The 23,968-nt window shown below is 40.4% G+C and overlaps 1 protein-coding gene across 1 annotated transcript in view; it reads right to left on the bottom strand.

Moving 5' to 3' along the window:
• The window catches only part of LOC138826208 (ectonucleoside triphosphate diphosphohydrolase 7-like), a 39,564-nt gene extending 17,953 nt beyond the window's left edge, over positions 1–21,611 (bottom strand). The window contains exons 1-8 of the mRNA XM_070021385.1: positions 21,543–21,611; positions 21,197–21,299; positions 19,167–19,349; positions 11,524–11,729; positions 11,137–11,287; positions 5,483–5,586; positions 2,871–2,927; positions 623–756 (exon numbers count right to left, since the gene is read on the bottom strand). Of these exons, the coding sequence (XP_069877486.1) occupies positions 623–756; positions 2,871–2,927; positions 5,483–5,586; positions 11,137–11,287; positions 11,524–11,729; positions 19,167–19,349; positions 21,197–21,204 (843 nt within the window). The 5' untranslated portion in view covers positions 21,205–21,299; positions 21,543–21,611. The remainder of the gene's footprint in view (positions 1–622; positions 757–2,870; positions 2,928–5,482; positions 5,587–11,136; positions 11,288–11,523; positions 11,730–19,166; positions 19,350–21,196; positions 21,300–21,542) is intronic.
• Positions 21,612–23,968: the final 2,357 nt, after the last annotated feature.

Genomic DNA, 23,968 nt, shown 5'->3' with positions numbered 1-23,968 from the left:
ACAGCGCCACTTCCAGTTTTCTAGTAGTTTATTGGTGATAAGAGTCTCACAGACTTTCCTACCAGGGCTGGCTTTGAACCATGATCCTCAGATCTCAGCCTCCTGCGTAGCTAGGATTACAGGTGTGAGCCACTGGCACCTGGCTTACTTCTTTCTTGAAATACATTTTTCATGTTCTAATAGGTAAGGAGTATTAGAAGCCCAGGGAAGGAAGACTGCAGGAAAAGGCAATACCATTTGCTAAACAGTAAGTATGTATCAAGTAGTGTGCTCCAGGATTTACAGTATTAAATTTACTCTCTAGGCACCCCAAGGAGATACATAGTATTGACTGTGACTGCTAAAATGTATCAAATACTTGGTATGAACTGGCAAGTGGGTAAGTGGGTGCGCTAGACTCCATGGTATTATTTCATTCTTAAATGTTACGAGGTAAATATTATTACTATGCCTTTTTTTACACTATATAACACTGAAGCTCAGAAAGAAAACATATTCAAGATAATCTACCCTAGCAAATATCTGAACAAATATTTGGATGCTGCCAGATTTGTCTAATGTAATTTTTTAATGTATTTGTTCCCTCAAATTTCAAACTGAATTTCCATAAATGGCAAAATACCTGTTTCGGAGGCAGGAGAGAGGCAGAGGTGGGAACTTCATAAGCAATCTGGAGAGAGGCTCCTCCCATATCCAGGATCCCTACTGTCCTTCTTCGTCCTGCTGCTGATTCCTGAGAAGTCTCAACATCTGATTCTGAAATGATAAGGGAACAAGAAGACTCTAAGAATGAAAAACCAAAATTAACTCCAACAAAACCCCAAAATCTACAGTATTGCCTTAAAAATCAGAAAACAAGTGGAGTGCTAGTGGCTCACAGCTATAATCCTAGCTATTCAAGAGGCTGAGATCTGAGGAATGTGTCTCAAAGCCAGCCTGGGCAGGAAAGTCTGAGACTTAGGTACCAGTGGCAGGTGTGGCTTAGTGGTAGAGTGCTAGCCTTGAGCAAAAAAGCTCAGAGACAGTGTCAAGGCCCTGAATTCAAGCTCTAGTCCACCAAAACAACAACAACAATAAATTTCAAGTGATTTAAACATGATAGTGGGAAATATTCAAAAGACAAAAATAGCCAACACTTTAAATTCTAATAGCCAGTAGAGCGCTCACCTTGAGCTGAAGAGCTGAGGGACAGTGCCCAAAGCCCAGAGTTCAAGCCCCATGACCGCAAAAAAAAAAAAAAAATCCTTTAAATTCTAATAGTCATATTGTTAATATCATTGGTATTATTCTTAAATTATTTAAAGTAGTATGTCAATACATTTAGGAACAAAGGTTGAGCATAAAAGAGAATACAAAATACACAAACATTTTATGTAAAATAAACTTACCTTTATCATCTTAAAAATGAGACACAAATATCACTATAAACTCATAGTTTTTTTTTTCTCTTCCTTAAAAAAAAGTACATATTTCCTAGCTTTGCTCATTGAAAAACTTAGAAGCAATGCTAACAAGGAGGCAAAGAACACCACTGGCATCTAAGCCAAGATGTTTTCCATGAAAAGAAAACAGGTTTCCTTTTTAAAATGGCCAATGCTAGGCTAAGGGTAGAAAGTATGTGAGATGAGATGGAACACCTTGGTATGTCACCAGCAGGAGAACTACAAGAATACTATAATTGTGTTAAAGGGTACAGGAGCAAACTGGAAGGTATTCTTCTTTTTTTTTTTCTTTTTGTCATGGGGCTTGAACTCAGAGCCTGGGCACTGTCCCTGAACTTTTTTGTTCAAAGCTAGCATTCTACCACTTTGAGCCACAGCTCTTTTTTTTTTTTTTCTGGTTAACTGGAGATAAGTCCCATAGACTTTCCTGCTCAGGCTGGCTTTGAACTGTGCTCCTCAGAAGCTAGGATTATGGGTGTGAGTCACCAGCCCCTGGCTTAGAGGTATTCTTAAAGACAACGAGACCTAGGAGTATGGCTCAGTGGCAGAGTGTTTGCCTAGCATGTGAGAAGCCCAGGGTTCAATTTCCAATACAGAAGGGAGGAAAGAAGGAAGGAAGAGAGGGAGGGAAGAATATGTCTAGCTTTTTGTGCTAATCCCGGGGCTTGAATTCAGGGCCTGGGCACTGTCCCTGAACTTTTTTTTTTTTTTAACCCAAGGCTAGCATCCTACCACTTGAGACACACTCTACTTCTGGCTTTCTGGTGGTTAAGAGATAAGAATCTCATGGACTTTTACCTGCCCAGGTTGACTTTGAACTTCAATCCTCAGATCTTAGCCTAAGTAGCTAGGAATAAAGGTATAAGCCATTTTGTTATGTTTTTAAATAGCACTGTGGAATTTTGTTTTGAAATTCTGGGCATGCTGGCAATCCAGTAATGTCCAGGCTGTGGCAGGGAATTTCAAGTTCTAAGGCCAACATGGGCTACATTGTGAAACAAGAAAGGAAGGAAAGAAAGAAGATGGGAGGGAAGAAAGAAGAAAAATAGAAGGAAGGAAGAAGGAAGGAAGGAAGGAAGGAAGGAAGGTAGGTAGGTAGGTCTGACTAACACAATTGGGGGGTAGCAGGGAAATGTGTAGTACAGATTTTTTTAAAAAGACAAATGTTAATAATTGTTGAATCTGGGTAATGAATCCATACAGTTCATTTTACTATTTACTTTTATAATGTGTGGAACTTTCCATATTAAAAAAACATTCAAAAAAAACCAAAATGCTAAAAGAAATAACAAATTGGAACTGGAAATGAAGGAATATAAGTTTTAAAAAAGAAAAAAATAAAAGCATCCTCAAACTAGAACTTAAACACTACTGCTAGATTCTGACTTAAACCCTCAATCTTTAAGGAATTATAACAGTGTTACTCACCATCTTCATGGTCAAATCTTCCCAAAACAAAGTTGATTCCAATCCATGCATAAACCCCTAAGGAAAGAGTAAGAAAAGGTCTCTCTTAATTATTGACTGCTGTATCATATTTACATCTTTCTCCCAGGTCAATTTTTTTCTCTTTTCTCCTAGGAAAAAAAAAGAAATTACAGTATTCTATACTCTCAGGGTTTGGATTTTAAACTGTGTTGGGCTGAAAATGTGGCTTTGTGGTACAGTGTTTGCCTAGCATGACTGTGGCTCAAGTGGTAGAGTACTAGCCTTGAGCAAAAGAAGCTTAGAGACAGTACCCAGGCTCTGAGTTCAAGCCCCAGGACTGGCAAAGAAAAAAAAAAGAATAAGTTTCTTTCATTCCTTCCTTTCTTTCCTGCTTTCTTTTTTTCCTTCTTCCTTCCTTCTTTCCTTCATTCCTTTCTTTCTTCCTTCCTTTCTCTTTCTTTCTTGCTTTCTTTCTTTGCAATAAACTAGGTCCTGGTGCACTGAGCTGTATCCTCAACCCCTTAAATATTTTAATCTTATTTTATCCTCACACTCTAAAAATTATTTCCATTTTCCAAGTTTCCTGCAATGAATAGAAACTAACTGTAAAAATAAATATTAAAAAATGTGTTCAGGGCTGGGCATGTAGAACATAGCAGAAGCTTGCCTAGCAGGCACAGGGCCATGTGTTCAATCACTGGCAATACAAAAGAAAAAAAAAAAAAAAAGAAAAAGAGTGAATCTCGGCGTTCTCAGAGGTACAATGAAAACTCTAGATGGAATACAGAGACCAGCTCTTTGAGAATTCTGGAAATGAAAGAAAGATAGTGGGCATACTTAGAAAGAGACCAGAATTTCAAATACCTCCAAGCCTTTAAGTGAGAACCCTATTTTTCCTCTTGCTTGGCCTGTACTCAAAAGCTGTTTGAAACATGCCCACATGCATTAGGTGTGGACAAAGAAAACTATTTTTTTTTTTTTGTCAGTCGTGGAGCTTGCGTGCTGGGCTTGCGTGCTGCCCCTGTGCTCTTCAGCTCAAGGTGAGTATTCTACCAGTTGAGCCACAGCGCCACTTCTGATTTTCTAGTGGTTTATTGGAGATAAGAGCCTCACAGACTTTCCTGCCAGGGCTGGCTTTGAACTGTGATCCTCAGATCTCAGCCTCCTGAGTAGCTAGGATTACAGACATAAGCCACCAGCACCTGGCTAAGAAAACTTTTAAGACCTTTCCTTTTGGTCTTAAGGAGTTAAAAAAGGAGACTTCAAAGAGAAAGGATTGAAAACCCCTCTCTGACCCTTTACTGTGTTCTCTCCTACTCAGGCAGTCCTATGGCAGGCCAGAGGTACAGCCTGGTCAGGTACCTAAAACTCTAAAGGATGCTAATTCTTTCCTCTGCTCACAGAAGCTATAGACTCAAGTGTGGAGAGCCAACTCATGCTGCCTGCTTTCTTCTTTCTGTCATCCTGCCTCTTGGCCCTGGATACAGAAGCAACCACAGGAAGCACTTGGTAGAATGAGAAGAAATACAACTTGAAGAAGAAAACGGAGCTGGCCACTAGTGGCTTATATCTTAATCCTAGCTGCTCACAAGGCTGAAATCTGGAGGACCTCAGTTTGAGGCCAGCAGAAAAGCTCACTAGACTTTATCTCCAAAATAGCCAAAAAAGGGCCAGAAGCATAGTTCAGGAGTGCCAGACTAGAAAACACAATACCCTCAATACCACCAAAACAAAACAAAAAAAAAAAAAAGAAGAAAAAGAAGAAGAAGAAGAGGAGGAGGAGGAAGAGGAATACAGAATTTTAGGACTGAAATTTAAAGAGATAAATCTTTTCCTTTTGATGAACTACAAGTAGAAGACATATACTATCTCTCCCTTCTAAAGAAATGGAGAAATTCATCATACTGGCCACAGCTGAGCCACAAGGGAACACATATTCAACTCCACTCCAAAGTATAAACCCAACAGTGCCAATATTTAGGGAAGCATAAAAGCTTCATAGGAATTACAATAAAGTGAGAGCCCAGGACATGACAAAGTCCTAATCATTACCTGAAATTAGTTTCCCTTAGTTTAATAATTTGCTTCACACTTGAATTTGGTAAATCTGATCCAGTTCCTAGAACTTTTTAAGTTTATAAAAGTACAATTAGCTAACCAAAAATCTATTTGAAATTGTCATTAAATACTAATATATTCTAACTACGGTGTGTAGTATAGTTAAAAATCCTAAAGCAGCAGTCTTTTTGACTGATTTGACAGTTACCAATACAAAATATACAAAGAAACTGCAAAGCAGGATCAAGAAAATTCCCTGGAGAAAAACCACACACACACACACACACACACACACACACACAGCTCCCACTCCAGGCCCAGTCCCTGGAGAAAAACCACACACACACACACACACACACACACACACACACACACACACACACACACACACACACACACACACACACACACACACACACACACACACACACACACACACACACACACACACACACACACACACACACACACACACACACACACACACACACACACACACACACACACACACACACACACACACACACACACACCTCCCACTCCAGGCCCAGTACCTTCCTGCTTCCCAGAGATCACTTCAGCCTGAGACTGTGAAAAGAGGAAGTCAAACTCCAGTGGTAAATCTTTCACTAGGTCAGCCAAGATAGCCAACTGCTTCCTGAAAAAAAAAAAAAAATCCAAAAGTAAATCATTAATTATTTTCTCACCAAGTATTTATTTAACCTGTAGTCCCAGCTACTCAGGAGGCTGAGGCAATAAGTCTGTTTAAACATATGTAACACAGGGAGACAGACCCCCATCTCATAAAGTAAAAGGTGAAGAAACAGTTCTCTTTTCAAAAATTGCCTCACTTCAAATCGTTTAAATAGGGATACAGGTGGACCCATTGCAACAATGAGATGTACAAGTCGTTATGTCAAAAATGAATTTTACAACTTTGGTGGGGGGGGGGAGGGCAAGGAGGATTGGGTTGGGGGGCCAGGGAGGATGGGAAGGGATGGGAAAGGGAAACAAAGGAGGAGGCTACAATGCTTGATAAGAAATGTACTCATTATCTTGCCCATGTAATTGTATCTGTACAGTATTTTCACAATAAAAAAAATTGCCTCACTCGTCTTTCTTCTTATTCTTATTGTATCATTGTTCATCTATCTCATCTACTTGTCCAGCTCTGCTACTGTTTGGTGAATCTCCTCTGCTTTCAAAGGTTTAAACTGCCTTCAAAGTATAGTCTCCAATTTAAAGAGTAATATGGTAATAGTAGTATACTTTCCCCTTATACAAACTTAAAATCTGAGATGGTTCCATGCCTCTCAGAGGGTATGAATAAACTATAGGAAATTACAGCACAGATTAGTAATCTACAAAACACATGTAACTGCCTTAATTCTAATTACTGCAAAAGAAAGATGTAAGCTGAAGAACACACCCTCAGATTTTTCATAGTGCACAAACATTGCTTTATATGGAATGGGGAAGTGGCTCAGTGGTAGAGTGCTTGCCTTGCATGCATGAAGCCCTGGGTTCAATTCCTCTACCACATAAGCAGAAAAAGCCGGAAGTGGTAATGTGGCTCAAGTGGTAGAGCACTAGCCTTGAGCTGAGGAGCTGAGGGACAGTGTTCAGGCCCTACGACTGACAAAAAAATAAAATAAAATAAATAAATAGAAAAAGAAAAACATAAAAAAACCACAATGCCTTGCATCACAAGGCATAGTTCTCTTAGTTCCATAAGCTTTTATGCAATCCTTTACATAAGCTAACAATTAACTTCTTAATCTCTGTATTTCAAGATGTTTCTTTTTCCTTAATAAAAATCTTATCATGAAAAAACCCACCTCAGATCAGGTTCAAAATCCAAAGTGTATAACATCATTTCCAATTCAGAGATGACATCTAAAATGTAATATCTGAGGTGGTTTTTCTCTTAATGTCTTAAGTATGTCAACAGTATTATCAAAGAAAAACCAAAACAAAGCTGCAAATATTAGTATGAATCTAGGGAAAATGGTGGTTGAAAATGTGCTGGTAATGGTAGCTCATGCCTATTGTAATCCCAGCACTTTGGGGAGACTAAGGCAAAATTGTGAGATCTAGACCAGTCTAACTAACTTCATAATAAGACCTTGATTCTAAATGAATGCATTAATTAGTTTAGCTAGTCAAATAAGAAATCAAATAAGAAATAAATTTCCTTCTTTTCTTCCTCCCATCCAGGTACCAGTGGCTCATGTCTGTAATCCTACCTACTCAGAAGTTTGAGATCTGAGGATCATAATTTGAAGCCAGCCTGGGCATTTAAGTCTTTGAAACTCTTATTTTCAATTAACCAGAAAAAAAGCCAAAAGTGGCAGTGTGGCTCAAGTGGTAGAATACCAGTTTTGAGTGAAAAAGCTAAGGGACAGTGCTCAGGTCCTGAGACAGCCATTTTCTTGTTTTTTTTAAATTATTCATTATAAAAATATTCTATAGAAGCCAGTCACTAGTGACACATGCTAATAACCCTAGCTACTGAGAAGGCTGAGATGTGAAGATTATAGTTTGAGGCAGGAAAGTCCAAAAGTCTGTCTCCAACTAACCAGCAAAAAGGCATGGCTCAAGTGGTAGAGTGCCAGCCATGTGTGAGCAAGAACAAGAGGGCTCAAGTCTTGGTATTGGGAAAAAAATAAGCTACTGACTCAGACAGTGGTGACTATGACTTAGTGAAGTATATTGTTAGCACATATAAGTAGAGAGTTATACTTGAGGTAATAATTTCCCAATATGTCATGTATAGTGTCTAGAAGAGTTCACTGTTACACAGACTAAAGTCTTATAAAAAGTTCATAGAAAACAAGAGCGTGTGTTATCTCCTGATAAGGTGTACTTCTAAGCTACCTGTAGGGGAGACCTTGTTTATTCTGATGATGACAGGGAAGAATGGTCACCAACCTTCATTACTGTTTGCAATGTAAATTACCAATACCACTTTTCTAAAGAGCAATAATCCAGGATTGCTCCAAAAAAATTTTTTTGTTTTTGGTCGGTCGTGGGGCCTGAACTCTGGGTCTGGGCACCATCCCTGAGCTCTTCAGCTCAAGGTTAGCGCTCTACCACTTGAGACACAGTGCCACTTCCGGCTTTTTTCTGCTTATGTGGTGCTGAGGAATCAAACCCAGGGCCTCATGCATGCAAGGCAAGCATTCTTACCACTGAGCCACCTTCCCAGCCCCTGCTCCAAAATTTTAAATGTGCTTATTGACCTTTGACCTGGCTATTACACTTTCAGAAATTATTCCAAGGAATGAAGAGAGGAATATGATAAAATAATTTATTATAATATTGGAAAACCAGAAATAATATAAAAGAAATGAGGTCAATTTATAGCTACATATATGAGTTAAAAAGATGTTCAATATACTTGGTTGAATTTTACGAGGTTACAAAAATAGTATGTGTAATATGATTACATCATGTAAAAACAAAACAAAACTTCATGTACTTCATATTGAATTTTTAAAATTCAATGGGATTTATTCTTAAAATTTTTCATGACAAAATATTGGTAACTACTGAAGTTAATATAAAAAATTGGGAGGGTGAAATATTATTCTGTGAATATCTTTGTAATTTTTCAAGGGTGTTTCTATTACAAAATTAAAGAGTAGGAAAATCCTATTTGGCTGTTGGCAGAGAAAACAGACTAAGTTCTAATAAATTCAAAATACAATCTGGGTGACTCAACCACATATTAAATATTATTCACAAATGCTAACAAGGTAGTAAATCATTAATCATACAAAACAGGCTCTTGCAATGATAGTCACACTTACATCAACAACTAACTTGTCCTAAGAGGCAGCAATAATCTCATAAAACCCAGAATAGGGGTATGCGTTATTGGGAGATGATCAGAAGACAAGTAAAAAGTATGTCACGTTTCTTTAAAAATTCTCAATAAGATAAAAATTAGTATTCAGAGCTTCCACACTGACAGCTAACATCCTAGACAAATGGAGTGGAGTTATGCAGTGGATTTTGTTTTGGTGGAAACTTCTTTGACAGCAACAATGCTGGGTCATGCTGGGCCATGCCAGATGAGGCAATAGTCTCTTTTGCTCCAGACACATAAAGGTAACCAAACCACTAATCAGATGCCTCTAGATAACCCTGCCAGTGACTCTGCCTCTCTGGCCTCTGGATCATCTTTTTCCTGGCCCTCCTCTTGGAAGACTTGGGGCCATTCAGACACTTTGAAATGGCATCTCCATCTTGTGTCAACTATTCTCTTCCCAGACTTTCTAAAAAAAAATTTTTTTTTTACAGTGTGAATACTATTTACGTCAGAAACAAAATTCTAAATTTTATGTGCAGTATTATGGTAACTTTGTGGAGATCAGATACAGATTATACAGAGAGAAGAAAGTGAAACAAAATGAAACAGTTTTGACTGAGGAATAGGAATGTAAAATTTGATCTAGTTTACCTTTAAGATTTCCTTAAGTGATGTAGTGAGGTTGAAATCATACTACTTAAGGTTTGGTTTTAAAAATAAGTAAAAACAAATTGAGATTTCGTAAGGGACCCAGATGTATGAGGAAATAAGCAAGGACCTCATGGTGACAAGTGGCTGCATAAATAATCTGCTTTTCAACCGTAAGATACTAGCTGTGAGTTTAAACAGGAAGAAAGACTGGTGGGTGTCATAGATCACAAAACAAAAAAGAAAAAAACTGTTTAAATGAAAGGAAAGAAGTCTACTGAAAGCAGCACTGTTGAATGGTATCTCGTCTGACATGAAGTCTTATGTATATGAACGGGGTTTTTGTTACTGTTTTTTAAAAAGGCCAAATATAGATATGAAAATTTGTGGAAAAGGGAACTATTATTTACCAAAGGAAAATATTTAAGGTAATAAAAACTACTCAATGCCTATGAGACTGTGATTGTTCTTGGAAGCAGGATTCTAAAATTAATGTTGTCAATGATTTCATTAATATAACATCAAAAGCACAGACAAGAGCTGGGATGTAGCTCAGTGGCAAAGTACTTGCCTAGCAGGTGCAACATCCTGGGTTTGGTCCCAAGTACCAAAAAAGAAAAGACAAAAAAACACAGTTAAGAAAACAAACAAACAGCACTGAACTAAAAAGTGAGACAATATCACACTGCAAAGCTTCTGAACAACAAAAAAATGATCAACAGAGCAAAAAGACCAGTCAAAGAATAAATGAAAACAACAAACCACATTTCCAATTAGAGGTTAATCTTCAAAACCTAAAAGAAACTTACAACTCTATAGCAGTAGTAATAGTAGTAATAATAATAATCTATTTAAAAATAGGTTAAAGATTTGATCAGCTGGGCACTGGTGGCTCATGCCTGTAATCCTGCTCAGGAGACTGAGATCTCAGGTTCAAAGCTAGCCCAGACAAGAAAGCCCATGAGACTTTTATCTCCAATTACCCCCAGAAAAGAGGAAGTGTCCCAGTGGCTCAAAGTAGTAGAGCACTAGCCTTGAGCAAAAGAGCTGACTCAGGGACAGTGCCCAGGCCCTGAATTCAAGCCCTATGACCCAGGGCGGGTAAAATCACAAAAAAACAAAGTTCAGAGAGTTCACTCCTACCCTATGTCCATAGCAAGTATGATGGGATCAAGGAACTGTCAAATCACAAAGCAGGATTCTGACCTAAATATAACCTTCTCTTCTTTCTTCTGCTCTTCTAAAGCAGGAAGAATGATCAGGAGACAAGATGTTAGACTGAATTGCTGAGGTCAAATGGAAAAGACTTGATTGACTGAGGCTGACGGTGATGAAGACAGATTTGTGTAGCTATAAGAGGAAGGACTCACTAGTTATCACTGGGAATCAGGTAGGGTCATAGAGGACACTGTAAAAGGCAGCATTGCTACCTGAGCTCTCCTGCTACCCATCAGCAGTTACCCAGTTCATTGGATGCTCTCTAAAAGTCAATGCTTTGTGATTCAACCCTTCGGCAAACTCAGACAGATATTGGCCCCCAAGGCAGCAAGTAATAGGAAGATTAAGTGACTGATGAGGCAGTAAGTGGGTATAGAGGTGGGTGTGCACTATCTCTGAGCAGGAAGCCTTTAGGTACCCTGTGAATTCTCCATGGCATACCACATCTACCTCCAGAGAAGGGAGCCACAAAAGATGAAGCACAGAACAGGCCCTTCAACCCTATGGCATCCACATCCAACATCGTACCTCTCAGGTAGAAGCCTCATGCCTGCTGTGCAGAGGATGTAAAGCGGGGTCTCCTTGTGCTTCTTCACAGGCACGTGAGCAGCAGCAAAGCTCAGCAGAGGACGAAGGTAATCGCTGGCATGTTCTGGGGTGTCTGCCATTGCAGAGATTCCTTAAGTAAAATACGACACTTGAGAAGCAGATTACATAAGATGTAGAAAACTAACATCTTATAATGTTCTTATTAAAATCCTAAACATACATTTATTTGTTTGCTTCTTTATTGGTTCAAGATGAGTGGGTGACAAGGAATGAGATATTGCTCCCACTACTCAGATCCTGCAAAGTCTCTCTCCTGCCTATAGTAGGTAAGAAGAGATTAATTACAAGAAGTATTCTGATAAGTACCTGGTTTGATTTTTTTAACCACAGGTTGGCTGTTGCGGTCTCTCATTTGTTTGATGTCCAGCAGGTCGTGAGGGTTCCCATTATGTTTTGGCCAGAAATATACAAAAATCCGGGAGCCACTGCTCCCACAGTCTACCACAAGTCCATAATTGAGATTTGGGTCTTCAGTGTCAGTGGCTTCAAGATCTCCTACCCGAGCCAAATACCTAAGCCAGGTACAAAGAGAAATCAGCCAGGTCTATGAAGGGTATCAGCACATACTTGGTTTGCTCATGAGTCTTCACTAGATGCCCATATGAGCCAAGGACAAAGAACAGCAAGTCCCTCCAGAAGAAGGAAACAGTGTTGGCCATATGTACTGAAGTGTAGGAAGCAACAGTTGGTTGGCTGACCTATGAGCCACTAAAATTAGATACCTAAAAGACTCTCCACATCTGAGGCAGTTCTGAAACTGGCGAGGCTAACATTAAAGGGCTTATAGGCCTGAATTAATTACTGGATTTTGTTGTTATAAGCCACTAATTTTTTGTTTTGTTTTGTTTTTTGGTCGTTTGTGGGGCTTAAACTCTGGGCTTGGGTGCTGTCCCTCAGCTCTTCAGCTCAAGGTCAGTGCTCTACTGCTTGAGCCACAGCGCCACTTCGGGTTTTCTATTGGTTTATTGGAGATAAGAGTTTCACAGACTTTCCTGCAGGGGCTGGCTTTGAACTGCAATCCTCAGATCTCAGCCTCCTAAATAGCTAGGATTACAGGCATGAGCCACCGACACCCGGCTAAACCACAATATTTTTTATTGATTTTTATTACCCACACTAGATAATTGCAAAAAATTTATTTTCTACTTACGTATTCTTTTTGTATATAAGCATAAAGAATACCATAGGACAATGATCACTTAACATGGGTATCTGAGTGGTGATTTTTTATTAACTGCATTTTCCTTTTTGTTTTTTGCTTTGTACTTATACTGCCAGAATTGCATTTATTTTTAAAAATGTAGGGCTGGGAAGGTGGCTCAGTGGTAGAGCGCTTGCCTTGCATATATGAGGCCCTGGGCTTGATTCCTCAGCACCACATAAGCAAAAAGAAAAAAGCCGGAAGAGGCACTGTGGCTCAAGTGGTAGAGCGCTAGCCTTGAGCTGAAGAGCTGAGGGACAGCGCCCAGGCCCAGAGTTCAGGCCCCACGACCGGACCCCCCCCAAAAAAAATGTATTCATGTGATAAGATAACGTAAAGCACAATATAGTTAATATTACAATCTGTGTGTGCTTCTCCAAAGTTCATAGGTTAAAACTTAATCCCCCATGTGGGAATATTAAGAAGGGAGGCCTTTAGGAGGTGATTAAGTCATGAGGGTGGATTTTGAAACTACTCTGTACAACTATCCAAGATAATTTGTTAAAAATCAACTTTTGGAGGGCTGGGAAGGTGGCTCAGTGGTAGAGCGCTTGCTTTGCATGCTTGAGGCCCTGGGTTCGATTCCTCAGCACCACATACCCAAAAAGAAAAAAGCCAGAAGTGGCGCTGTGGCTCAAGTGGTAGAGTGCTCGCCTTGAGCTGAAGAGCTGAGGGACAGCACCCAGGCCCAGAGTTCAGGCCTCATGACCGGACCCAAAAAATAAATAAATAAAATAAAATAAAAATCAATTTTTTTAAGAAGCCACAAGGATGGAGCACTCATGGATGAGACTGGCAACTGAGTGAGAGAGCTCCCTTATCCTCTGTTAATAAAGAACTAAAAAGATCATGTGATCTTTAAGACAAAGCAAGCCTCCAACAAACATCAGATCTGATGGTGCTTCATCTTGAAATTCTTAACATCTACAACTGTAAGAAATAAATTTCTGTTTATCAATTTTAAAAAATGTATTCTCTTAGGTGTGATGGTGTATACCTGTAATCTCAGCCCTGAGAAATCAAAAAGAGAAGCTAAGTATCCTACTGTACAATTTGAAATGCATTCTGTTAAAGGGAACATTATTTGGTGCTTCACTGTAATATCATAAGTTATTGCACAGGGTAGAGTCAAGTTGAAATTTTTTCAGTATCTAAAATAGGAATGAATTCCAGGAAAAAAGATTATAAAAGTCTATTATGTGCTAGAAAGTTTACAATCCTAAAGTTTCTAGTTAACCACATATCTACCTACTCTAATTAATTTACTGGGCTGACCTGGGCTCAGACTCCACCAGTCAATTTATAACAGCTCACTTCTAGCACAAGCAAGCTGACAGAAGTCTAGGTAACAGCTATAGAACTCTTGCAAATACCATATTAGAAGCCACATTTTTTTTTTTTTTTTTTTTTTTTTTTTGGTCATGGGGCCTGAATTCTGGGTCTGGGCGCCATCCCTGAGCTCTTCAGCTCAAGGTTAGCGTTCTACCACTTGAGCCACAGCGCCACTTCCGGCTTTTTGTGCTTATGTGGTGCTGAGGAATTGAACTCAGGGCCTCATGCATGCAAGGCAAGCATTCTTACCATTGAGCCACCTTCCCAGCCCCGAAGCCACAGATTTTTTTTAAAGGTAAATCAAGCCAAAGTAGTGCCCTTCATTTCCCATTACAGACGAGTTCTTAACTTCACATGCTTCACAGATTGTTCTCTGGCCACCATCTGCTCTGCTTCTCTTGGACAAGGTTCTAGATCTCATTGGCAGCTTACCTTTTCCTAAATTTTACTTCCAGTGCAAAACTGTTGCTTTCTCCTTCCACAAGGGGAAAAAATAGAACATTCTGGTTTTGAAACTACAGAGGGAAAACCCACACATGGGCTTCTAACATCCTAGATCATATCACCTGAGAAGTGATAGACAAAATTCTGCCCGCCAATAGCTGAAAGTAAATTCAGGTTCAAAATTTTTTTCCAGTAGAAAATAATTAAATTAAATTTTATATTTATATATATATATATATATATATGAAACATTAACTAGTTTCATACATATTAAGACACAAGAGCAAGTGCAAGAGAGATCCTCATTTCAAATTTAGTGCCTTGTTTACTGAGACCACAGAAGAATAGGGAAGAATGAATGCAATGTTCCTATGAACACCTTTTCCTGAGCAAAGGTTTCCAAACTTGTTCTGTGAAGACAGAAGCATGACACACTCTGAGGAACACCACAAAATACCAACAAAGATATCATGTGAATCAGGAACAATTTACATAGGAATATGACTATGATATATATTACAACATAAGCACTGTTAAAACTAAGATGACCAGTAATTCTGTTAATTTCCAGCTATGTGTTTTACAATTCTAGCATCAGTTAGTGCTCAACCACACTGAAGCACTACCTGTGGCTACAAAAGTAACACATTATGGAAGGAAAACTATAAATGGAGGCAATGCTGTCCCTTATCTTCAGTGTATACTTTCAGGACAGAGATGGGAACCAATGATTAGAAAAATCAAATGATATACTATGAATAACATTTAATTAGTCAGTCAATGTACCAGGAAATCCTAGATATTTTATTCTTAATTCAAATGACAAATAAAAGGCAGACTTTTTAAACTTTAGACATAAAGAAAATTAGATTACCAAACATTAAGAATCCTGTCCAAGATCATCTAGCTGGCAAATGACTACAGCTGATTAACCCTAAAATCAAGCCTCTTTCCCATACAGATCTCCCCATGAAAACATAACTGAGCCTTATAGCAACATTATCAACCCAGGTTACATATTAAAATCCTGTCCAGAAGAGATACTATAATTTACATTTGCTGACAGTTCCCAAATGACTTTGATACACAAAAGCTAAAAATCTCCCCTCTGTACAGTATGTTCACAAATAAAATGAAATTAAATTAAAAAAAAAAGCTAAAAATCTATTATTTATGGTCATTATTAGCATAAAATACTAAAGACCATGTAATAAACATTTTAACAAACACATAGAACTGTCTGCCATTATAGAAATTATCTGTAGAAATGTTATTCTCTTATTTCTTTTTTTTTTGGGGGGGTCCGGTCATGAGGCCTGAACTCTGAGCCTGGGCTCTGTCCCTCAGCTCTTCAGCTCAAGGCTAGCGCTCTACCAATTGAGCCACAGCACCACTTCCGGCTTTTTTTCTTTTTGCTTATGTGGTGCCAAGGAATCGAACCCAGGGCCTCATGCATGCAAGGCAAGCACTCCACCACTGACCCACTTTCCCAGCCCCATTATTCTCTTTTTTAATAAATGTTCTTTCTCTAGCATCACTGTCAAGCTGCCAGATATTATTGATCATTGTTATCAGGGTTCCTGGATCTATTAACACATCCTACCCACCACCAACCATCTAATTTATTATCTAGTATGTGGTGAAATGAGAGAACCATGCTAATTAAAATAGAAAACAAGTTTTATAGGAGAACCCATCTTATCAGTAAAGTACATGCACTTTTAGGGCATGAACTCAGTGGTATCAAATTTGGTTACTCATGGGTCTTTTCTGATTAATATCTGATTCTTTGTTCCTGATTCTTAACTAAGTACAGTTCTTGATTCTTTGTTGCTGAGCCTACACACTTGTATATAAACTGTTATCTCGCTAGGAAATAATTATCCAAGTCTGCCTTTCTGGTTATGTACTTTATGAGTTCAGGAGCCACGTTTCATTCATCTTTGTACCCCAGGGCCTAACACAATGTCATGTGCACAGCAAGCTGTCAGTGGATATTAGCCTCCTAAATGACTCATGGGAGCTGCCACGAGTGAAGTTAATGACATATGGTAATTTGTGGCAATATGGACATAAGCTTTCATGAAATAATAATGAGCCCTAAGGTCTGACTGCTTAGCCAGAGCTTTAAAAGGTGTTAGGGCTTTGGTAATATCATTGTAGTAGCACAGTCTGGGTGTTCCTCATCCCTACGGCTAACTTGATTCAATTCAATTTACTAACAAATACTTATTGGATCTGGTCATCTGGGATACAGTGGCAGATAAGAACTATCAGCTAGTTCTGCCTCCCCCATAGTGAAAGAATGATCTTACTCTGTCTCTTTGGCTTCCAGCTAAGTTCAGGCCACTATCATCTCTACTGAAGTATTACAGTTAGTCTCCTTGCTTTATTTTCTGTATTTTCTTCCAATTCATTCTCCACAATGCCATAAAAGTAAGTTTTCTTTTAAAAAGTGAGTTAGGGGCTGGGAAGTTGGCTCAGTGGTAGAGCTCTTGCCTTGCACGCCTGAGGCCCTGGGTTCGATTCCTCAGCACCACATAAGCAAAAAGAAAAAAGCCGAAAGTGGCACTATGGCTCAAGTGGTAGAGTGCTAGCCTTGAGCTGAAGAGCTGAGGGACAGCGCTCAGGCCCAGAGTTCAGGCCCCACGACTGGACCCAAAAAAAAAAAAAAAGTGAGTTAGACCATATCACTCTTTAAAATCTTTCATGGCCTTCTGTTTGCAGTTAGGGTGATATTCAAATCCCATAAAACGATTTAACAGGCCCAGCCTGAACTACTCCTTAAGCCATATAGCTCACTACTCACTCCCTAATAGCCTATGCTAGCGGTATTGACCTACATGGAGTTCCTTTATCAGATTTTACCATCTTCTAGTTGGAAAGCTCAGATCTTTATTTATTTATTTATTTTAATTCAAACAGCACTGAAGAAACTCAACTTATGAATTTGGTCTGACTGCTATAGTCACCCAAACTGTCTTTCCTCTTCTGGAAAGGAAGATACAAAGACACAAATGAACAGAGCTAATAACAAAGAAAAGGTTGGAAACTCAAGTTTCTTGAGAAAAGGTACCAAAGTCTCTGTGTCCTGGTATACACTAGCACTTGCACATTGTGGATCCTCAATAACTTCTTGTTTCATTAATGACAAAAATGAATAGGAAAGCTAGGCGCTGGTGGCTCACACCTGTAATCCTAGCTACTCAGGAGGCTGAGATCTGAGGATTGCGGTTCAAAGCCAGCCAGGGCAGGAAACTCCATGAGACTCTTATGTCCAATTAACCACCAGCAGACATCTCAGAAAGAATGCAAGCCAATGTACACTGAAACTTCATCTTAAAGTAATGGGGGGAAATCAACCCATATAGTTTTATATCAAATGAAAAATTCTGGGGGCGGGGGGAGGCTGGGAAGGGATGGGAAGGGGAAACAAAGGAGGAGGCTACAATGCTTGATAAGAAATGTACTCATTATCTTGCCCATGTAATTGTAGCCCCTCTGTACAGTATTTTCACAATAAAAAATTTTTTTAAAAAGAAAAATTCTTTCAAAGGAAAGCAAAATAAGGACTTTCTCAGTCATACAAAAGTTAAATATAAAAGTGGAGTCATGGCTCAAGTGGTAGAGTGACAGTTGGTTTTTTTTTTGTTTTGTTTTCTTGCTTTTTTTGCTGGTCCTGGGGCTTTAACTAAGGGCCTGAGTGCTGTCCTTGAGCTTCTTTTGCTCAAGGCTAGTTCTCTACCACTTGAGCCACAGCGCCACTTATTAAAGATAAGAGTCTCATGGGCTTTCTGCCTGTGCTGGCTTCAAACCACGATCTTCAGATCTCGAAACAAGAAAGGAAAAAACAGAAAAAAAGAACAAAACAGAGAAGTCCACAAGACTCTTCTTATCTCCAAAAAGCTGAAAATAGAGCTGTGGCTCACGTGGTAGAGGGCTAGCTTTGAGTGAAAAAGCTAAGAGACAGCACTCAGGCCCTGAGTTCAAGCACAAAAAGAAAACTTACATAGTAACCCAGCATGGTGGTACATACCTGTAATCCTAGCACACAGGATGTGGAGGCAGGAAGATCACGTTTACTATATAGCCTGTACAAAGTGAGATCTTGCCTCAAAAACAGGTAATTAAACTTTTAAAGAAAGAAAGCCGAGGGCTGGGAAGGTGGCTCAGTGGTAGAGCGCTTGCCTTGCATGCATGAGGCCCTGGGTTTGATTCCTCAGCACCACATAAGCAAAAAGAAAAAACCCGGAAGTGGCGCTGTGGCTCAAGTGGTAGAGCGCTAGCCTTGAGCTGAAGAGCTGAGGGACAACGCCCAGGCCCAGAGTTCAGGCCCCATGACTGGACCAAAAAAAAGAAAGAAAGAAAGAAAGAAAGAAAGCTGAAGTAGCTATTTTAAGACAAGATTAGATTTCAGAGCAAAGTATATCATCACGAACCAAAGTAATTTTTTAATATATCAATCAGCATGTACAACAGCTGGGTCGTAGTGGCTTTTAGAAGGCTGAGATCTGAGGATCAGAGTTTGAAGCCAGCCCAGGCAATTAACCAGGAAAAAAGCCACAGTGAAGGTGGTTTTGCCCAACTGTTTGAGTGCCAGCCTTGAGCAAAAAAACTAAGCAAGAGCTCCAGACTATGAATTCAAACTCCCACCCATACCAGCACACACACAGAAAAAAAAAAAAAAAGTACAACAATTTTAAACATTTAAGCATCCAATAAGTCTCAGCCCACCAAGTAAGAAAATAGAAAGATTCCTTTCATGGTTAAAATGCAGTATCAACATTCCTGAACTAAAATTGAACACAGTCAAAATGGGGCTTAGGATATTAAGCAATAAGTACCATGGAATTTTGATAATAAGAGTATAATTTCTCCCTAAAGGGCCAAAGGTTGTACTGCATCCAAAACCTTATCAAAATGTTTATGACATCAGTGCCTTGCTGATCAAAGTGATCTAAAGCTGACTCACCTTTCATATTGTCTATCTCTTGGTAATGAGGCTCCCCAATGTCGTAAGTCCATGATCAGCATAAGTAAAAGGAGACAGGATATGAAGAAGAGTACCAGGAATGCCACCCGCTGACGGAGAAATGGGCTCACTGTGGGCACAGTGAAGTACCAGGAAGGTGGGCAGAGGTAGGAAAAACTGATCCTAAAATGAGACAAATAGTTAAGTGCTTACAAACAATTCAATGCTTAGATTTTTTTCTTTTGGTGGTGGTAGGGCTTGTACTCAGGGCCTGGGCTCTGTCCCTGAGTTCTTTTGCTCAGGGCTAGCACTCTACCACATTGAGCCACAGCTCCACTTCCAGTTTTCTGGTGTTTAATTGGAAATAAGAATCTCATGGACTTTCCTGAGGAGGCTGGCTTTACACTGTGATCCTCAGATCTCGGCCTCCTGAGCAGTTAGTATTACAGTCATGAGCCACCAGCTCCTAGCATTAAAAGCATTTCTTAAAGTGGATAACAGACTCCCTAATAAAGTCAAAGCTTTATGCCAACCTAAGTCTAAACATTCTTTTAGTCTTGAATTTTAGAAAAGGACCTACACAGTCCATGCAAATCAGAAAAACCTTATCTTCTCTTTTTCCAAACTTTGGGTTATAAGTATAATTCAAAGAATTAATCTCCTAATAATGAAAAGATTACCAGAGTCCTGAAGTGACTTGGCAATACTGGAGAATCAGATCAACCACAACATTCACAAGGAATGCTATCAAGACCCAGGACAGTCAGAAGTTATTCCACTGGTTTTTAAGTGTTCTCATAGGTTATGTATGCACATAACTTTAAAATCAGTTTAAAAGGATAGATCGTGAAAAGTGGACCTTTTATCCTAACACTTTCTATCTCTCAGAGTCAGCTACTGGTAACCAGTTTCTATGTATTTTTCCAGAGATATTCTATGGACACACAGGTATAATTACAAAACAATACATATGGTAAATTTCCTCTGTGCTTTGCCAAGGTAGTAGGTCACTACTGCTCTGCATCTTTCCTAAACTTCACTCTATTTTAAAATGGTCCCATGTTGGGACATGTAGTTTCCACATCAATCCTTTAAAAAAAAACAAACACTTCAGAATCTGGGTGCTGATGGCTCATGCCTGTAATCCCCGCTAGTCAGGAAGAGATCTGAGAATGGCAGTCAGAAGCCAGCCCCAGCTTGAAAGACTGTGAGACTCCTATCTCCAATAAACCACCAAAAAGTGGTAGAGCACTGGCCTTGAGCACAAAAGTTTAGGGACAGCACCTAGGCTCTGAGTTAAAGTCTCAAGACAGGAACCAAAAATAAATCTTCAGAGTATTATAATGTATGGATAAGTGTATTCACTTGTGAAGCTAGCTCACTTTTTCCAGTGATCTAAAACATCCAAAATCTATCTGCATTTTAATTTAATTTGTTTATTTGTTGGTCGTAGGGCTTGAACTCAGGGCCTGAATGCTGTTCCTGAGTGAGCTGTTTCGCTAGAGCTCTATCACTTTGAGCCACAGCTCCACTTGTGATTTTCTGACGGTTAAATGGAGATGAGACACTCACGGACTTTCTTACCCACGCTAGCTTTGAACCGCGATCCTCAGACCTCAACCACCAGAGTAGCTAAGATTACAAGCATAAGCCACCAGAGCATGGCTTATCTGCTTTTTTAAAAGGTGGGGTGGGAGGCTCTTTGTTAAAATCCATCAGGGGACACCTGGCTTCATTAGGATTAGAACTTTCAAAGAGCATTTTTACAAGGCATCACTTTGCAGATCTAAACCAGCAGACTTCCTCTACAACCTCATGGTTATGGACTGGAAATTATTACATCTACCATCAAATAAAATGAATAAAATATGCCTTTGGCCTTCTTTGCATATACCTGACTAGGATGCAAAGTCCAGGTGCAGTCCCAGGGCAAGCCCCCACCAGTCAGAGCTTGCAGATGGGGGTGATGGGACAACCTGGCTACCATCCTTCCCAGAGTCCCCTGCTGGGGAGAAAGTGTGCAGCCTTACCTAGCCATGGGTTCCCCTCAGTGGTCTCAACGTCTGTCACCTTCTTTTCCTTCTGCCCTGAGAAGGTGGCCTCCTTGTCCCAGGCATCTCCCAAGGCTGCAACCTGGAAAGAGTTGGCTGGGTGTCAGGCTTCTCGCTGGCCCACGAGACAGTACCTCCGGCCAGAATTCCAAGTCGCCCTCGCCCTGGCCGGGCTCTCGTTCCTCAGGCCCCGCGGACCCCAGCCGGCATCCTGGAAGCAGCCCGGCCCTGAAGAACCTGCCGTCCTCAGATGACAGGGATGGAGCGTCCTCGTTTCCTCTCCCTGTCCCTCCCTGTCCCGAAGCTCCTCCGCGCTCCCACTCACGGGATCCAGCGGCCTGCCGGTCCCTCTGCACCGTTCCAGCTCTGCCACCACGGCTCAAGCACCGCAGCCTCCAAACCAGCCGGAAGGAGGGCCCGCGCCGCCGGCGGCGCCACGTCCCCAAGGAAACCGCACCGAGCCAATGACTGCCAGGGGACCCGCTAGAGAAGCCCGCCCCTCACGCAACCAGAGCCACGGGCGAATCCACGGCGTCGGCAGCACGTCCGTTCGCCAGAGTAGCCAATCCTCGATAAGGGAAAACCATTCATGCCCGCCCCGAGACTTCGCGCCGCGTCCAATAGGAAAAGCATCGGCCGAGGCTCCGCCTAGAGGGGCGGGTGGTGGGCACACAGGTGAGCTGCGCTGGACAGACATCTCGGCACCAGCTGCTTTCAGTGGCTCTGGTTGTCTCTGCTGCTGCTGCCAGAACCTGGCCCCAGCCGCTCCAGTGGGTGAGTCCGCTACACTGCAGCGTATTCGTTGCAGAAGTGCACCCCCGACCCACAACTAACATATGATGTTCTTAGTCTTCTTTGCTTTCACCAGCCCCATCTTTCATTTGCAGGAAGGGACAGCATAAAGCCTAAAACTTTTCGAACGTGTCACGTCTGTCATCTACCGGCTCAAGGGTAACTTTCCTCACTTCTCTTACTCCAGCAGGATACCCTTGTGTGAATTGCTTGTTCTGCCCCTCCACTTGCTAGACCGATGCCCACTCCTCTTCCCTTTTAACTCAAGGGTCATCTTCCTCCAAAAGCCTTACCTCACCCCCACCTCCTTTATACATGCCGTCTGTTGCATCTACCACTTTGTTTGCAATTATATTGGTCTGTCTGCCCTAGTAGCCAGAATATTCTTGAGGGCAAGACTATCTGCCTCTTATCTCTGTTCCCAGAGCGAGCCCACCCTCAGGGACATCAAATACAATTAATATGTGATAAATGAATGAGTGTGGTGAAAAAACAAAGACCACCTAAATGAGATCAAAGAGGCTTCCTTTCCCCCCCCACCCCCCCACACACAAAAAGCTGGCTATAACCAGGAAATCAGTCACTGTCACTGGGTTTGGCAGAAGCTCAAAGACTGTCAGTGGAGTGAGGAAGCTTAATAGTAAAAAGGGGAGTGGGTTCATGTACACTCTGACTTGAGTGTATTGGGGAAAGTAAAGGTTGGCTAACTAAAAACATATTAGACAGATTTAAGAGAACATATTCTATCTCAGCTTGGTCCTGAGTTGGAGAAAGAGGGGCAAAAATATCCACATTGACCATAACTGACTGGGTCCTGATCATTCTGCACTGCTTGCCACAGAAGTTGTGGGTCAGACTTCTAATTGACATATAATCTGGCTATTGTCTAGTTTGTATATTCAATATGACTATTGTTTTCTCCTTCTACCACTCCCTTAACCTGGTGGTCTCAACCCATCCTTTCTTCTTCAATTCTCATTTCTCCTCTATCTCCAGTCCTCACACATACCTCACCTGAGCCCAGAAGCCACACTGAACAAAACAGACGATGCATCAAGGTTGATAATAAACACAACATTATATTGACATCAAGTATTAACATCAGAGCTCAGTTCAGTACCTAAACCAAAATAGACAAAGAACTCAAAAAAAGTTTTGGTTTCTCTCATATCTATAGACTGTGCGCGCGCGCACGCGTGTGTGTGTGTGTGTGTGTGTGTGTGTGTGTGTGTATAATGAATGTGAATGTGGGATTTTTTTTGTGGGGATGAGCAGAAGAGAGGAAAGGAAAAGAGAATTATGAGAGGCCAATAATATCAAAATACATTGTATCTGTTATGAAGATGGCCTATTAAACACAAAAGTGTTTAAAATAGTGTGTGTGGTTAGGGAAAAGAAATAGCAATTGAAGGAGCTAAACTGATCAAAATACAATATATGCATGCATGAAAGTACCAGGATAAAAACTCTTTATAATATTACTACACACTAGTAAAAATGTTTTGGATTTTTAAAATTTTATTGAAATTGCCTTTGTGACTACTAAGTCTATCTATCTCTCTCTATATATATTTTTTTCTTTTTTCTTTTTTTCTTTTCTTTTTTTTTTTTTTGGGGGGTCCGGTCGTGGGGCCTGAACTCTACGCCTGGGTGCTGTCCCTCAGCTCTTCAGCTCAAGGCTAGCGCTCTACCACTTGAGCCACAGCGCCACTTCCGGCTTTTTTCTTATGTGGTGCTGAGGAATCGAACCCAGGGCCTCATGCATGCAAGGCAAGCGCTCTACCACTGAGCCACCTTCCCAGCCCCTATATATATTTTTTCAAACTCCAGTGTTCCACAAAATGGATGCTTTAAAGGTAAATATAATACCTGTCTAATTTAAAGCAATATTTAATTCATAGGATTTAAGAACTACATTAGCTTACACTGAAACATCCTCCACAATTAAGATAATGTGAA

This window comes from Dipodomys merriami, unplaced genomic scaffold (genome assembly GCF_024711535.1).
Source record: "Dipodomys merriami isolate MVZ:Mamm:240054 unplaced genomic scaffold, mDipMer1.0.p SCAF_14, whole genome shotgun sequence".
In the NCBI taxonomy this organism is placed as follows: domain Eukaryota; kingdom Metazoa; phylum Chordata; class Mammalia; order Rodentia; family Heteromyidae; genus Dipodomys; species Dipodomys merriami.
Note: the sequence above shows the minus strand (reverse complement) of the source record. Positions and strands in the feature narration are given on the sequence as shown.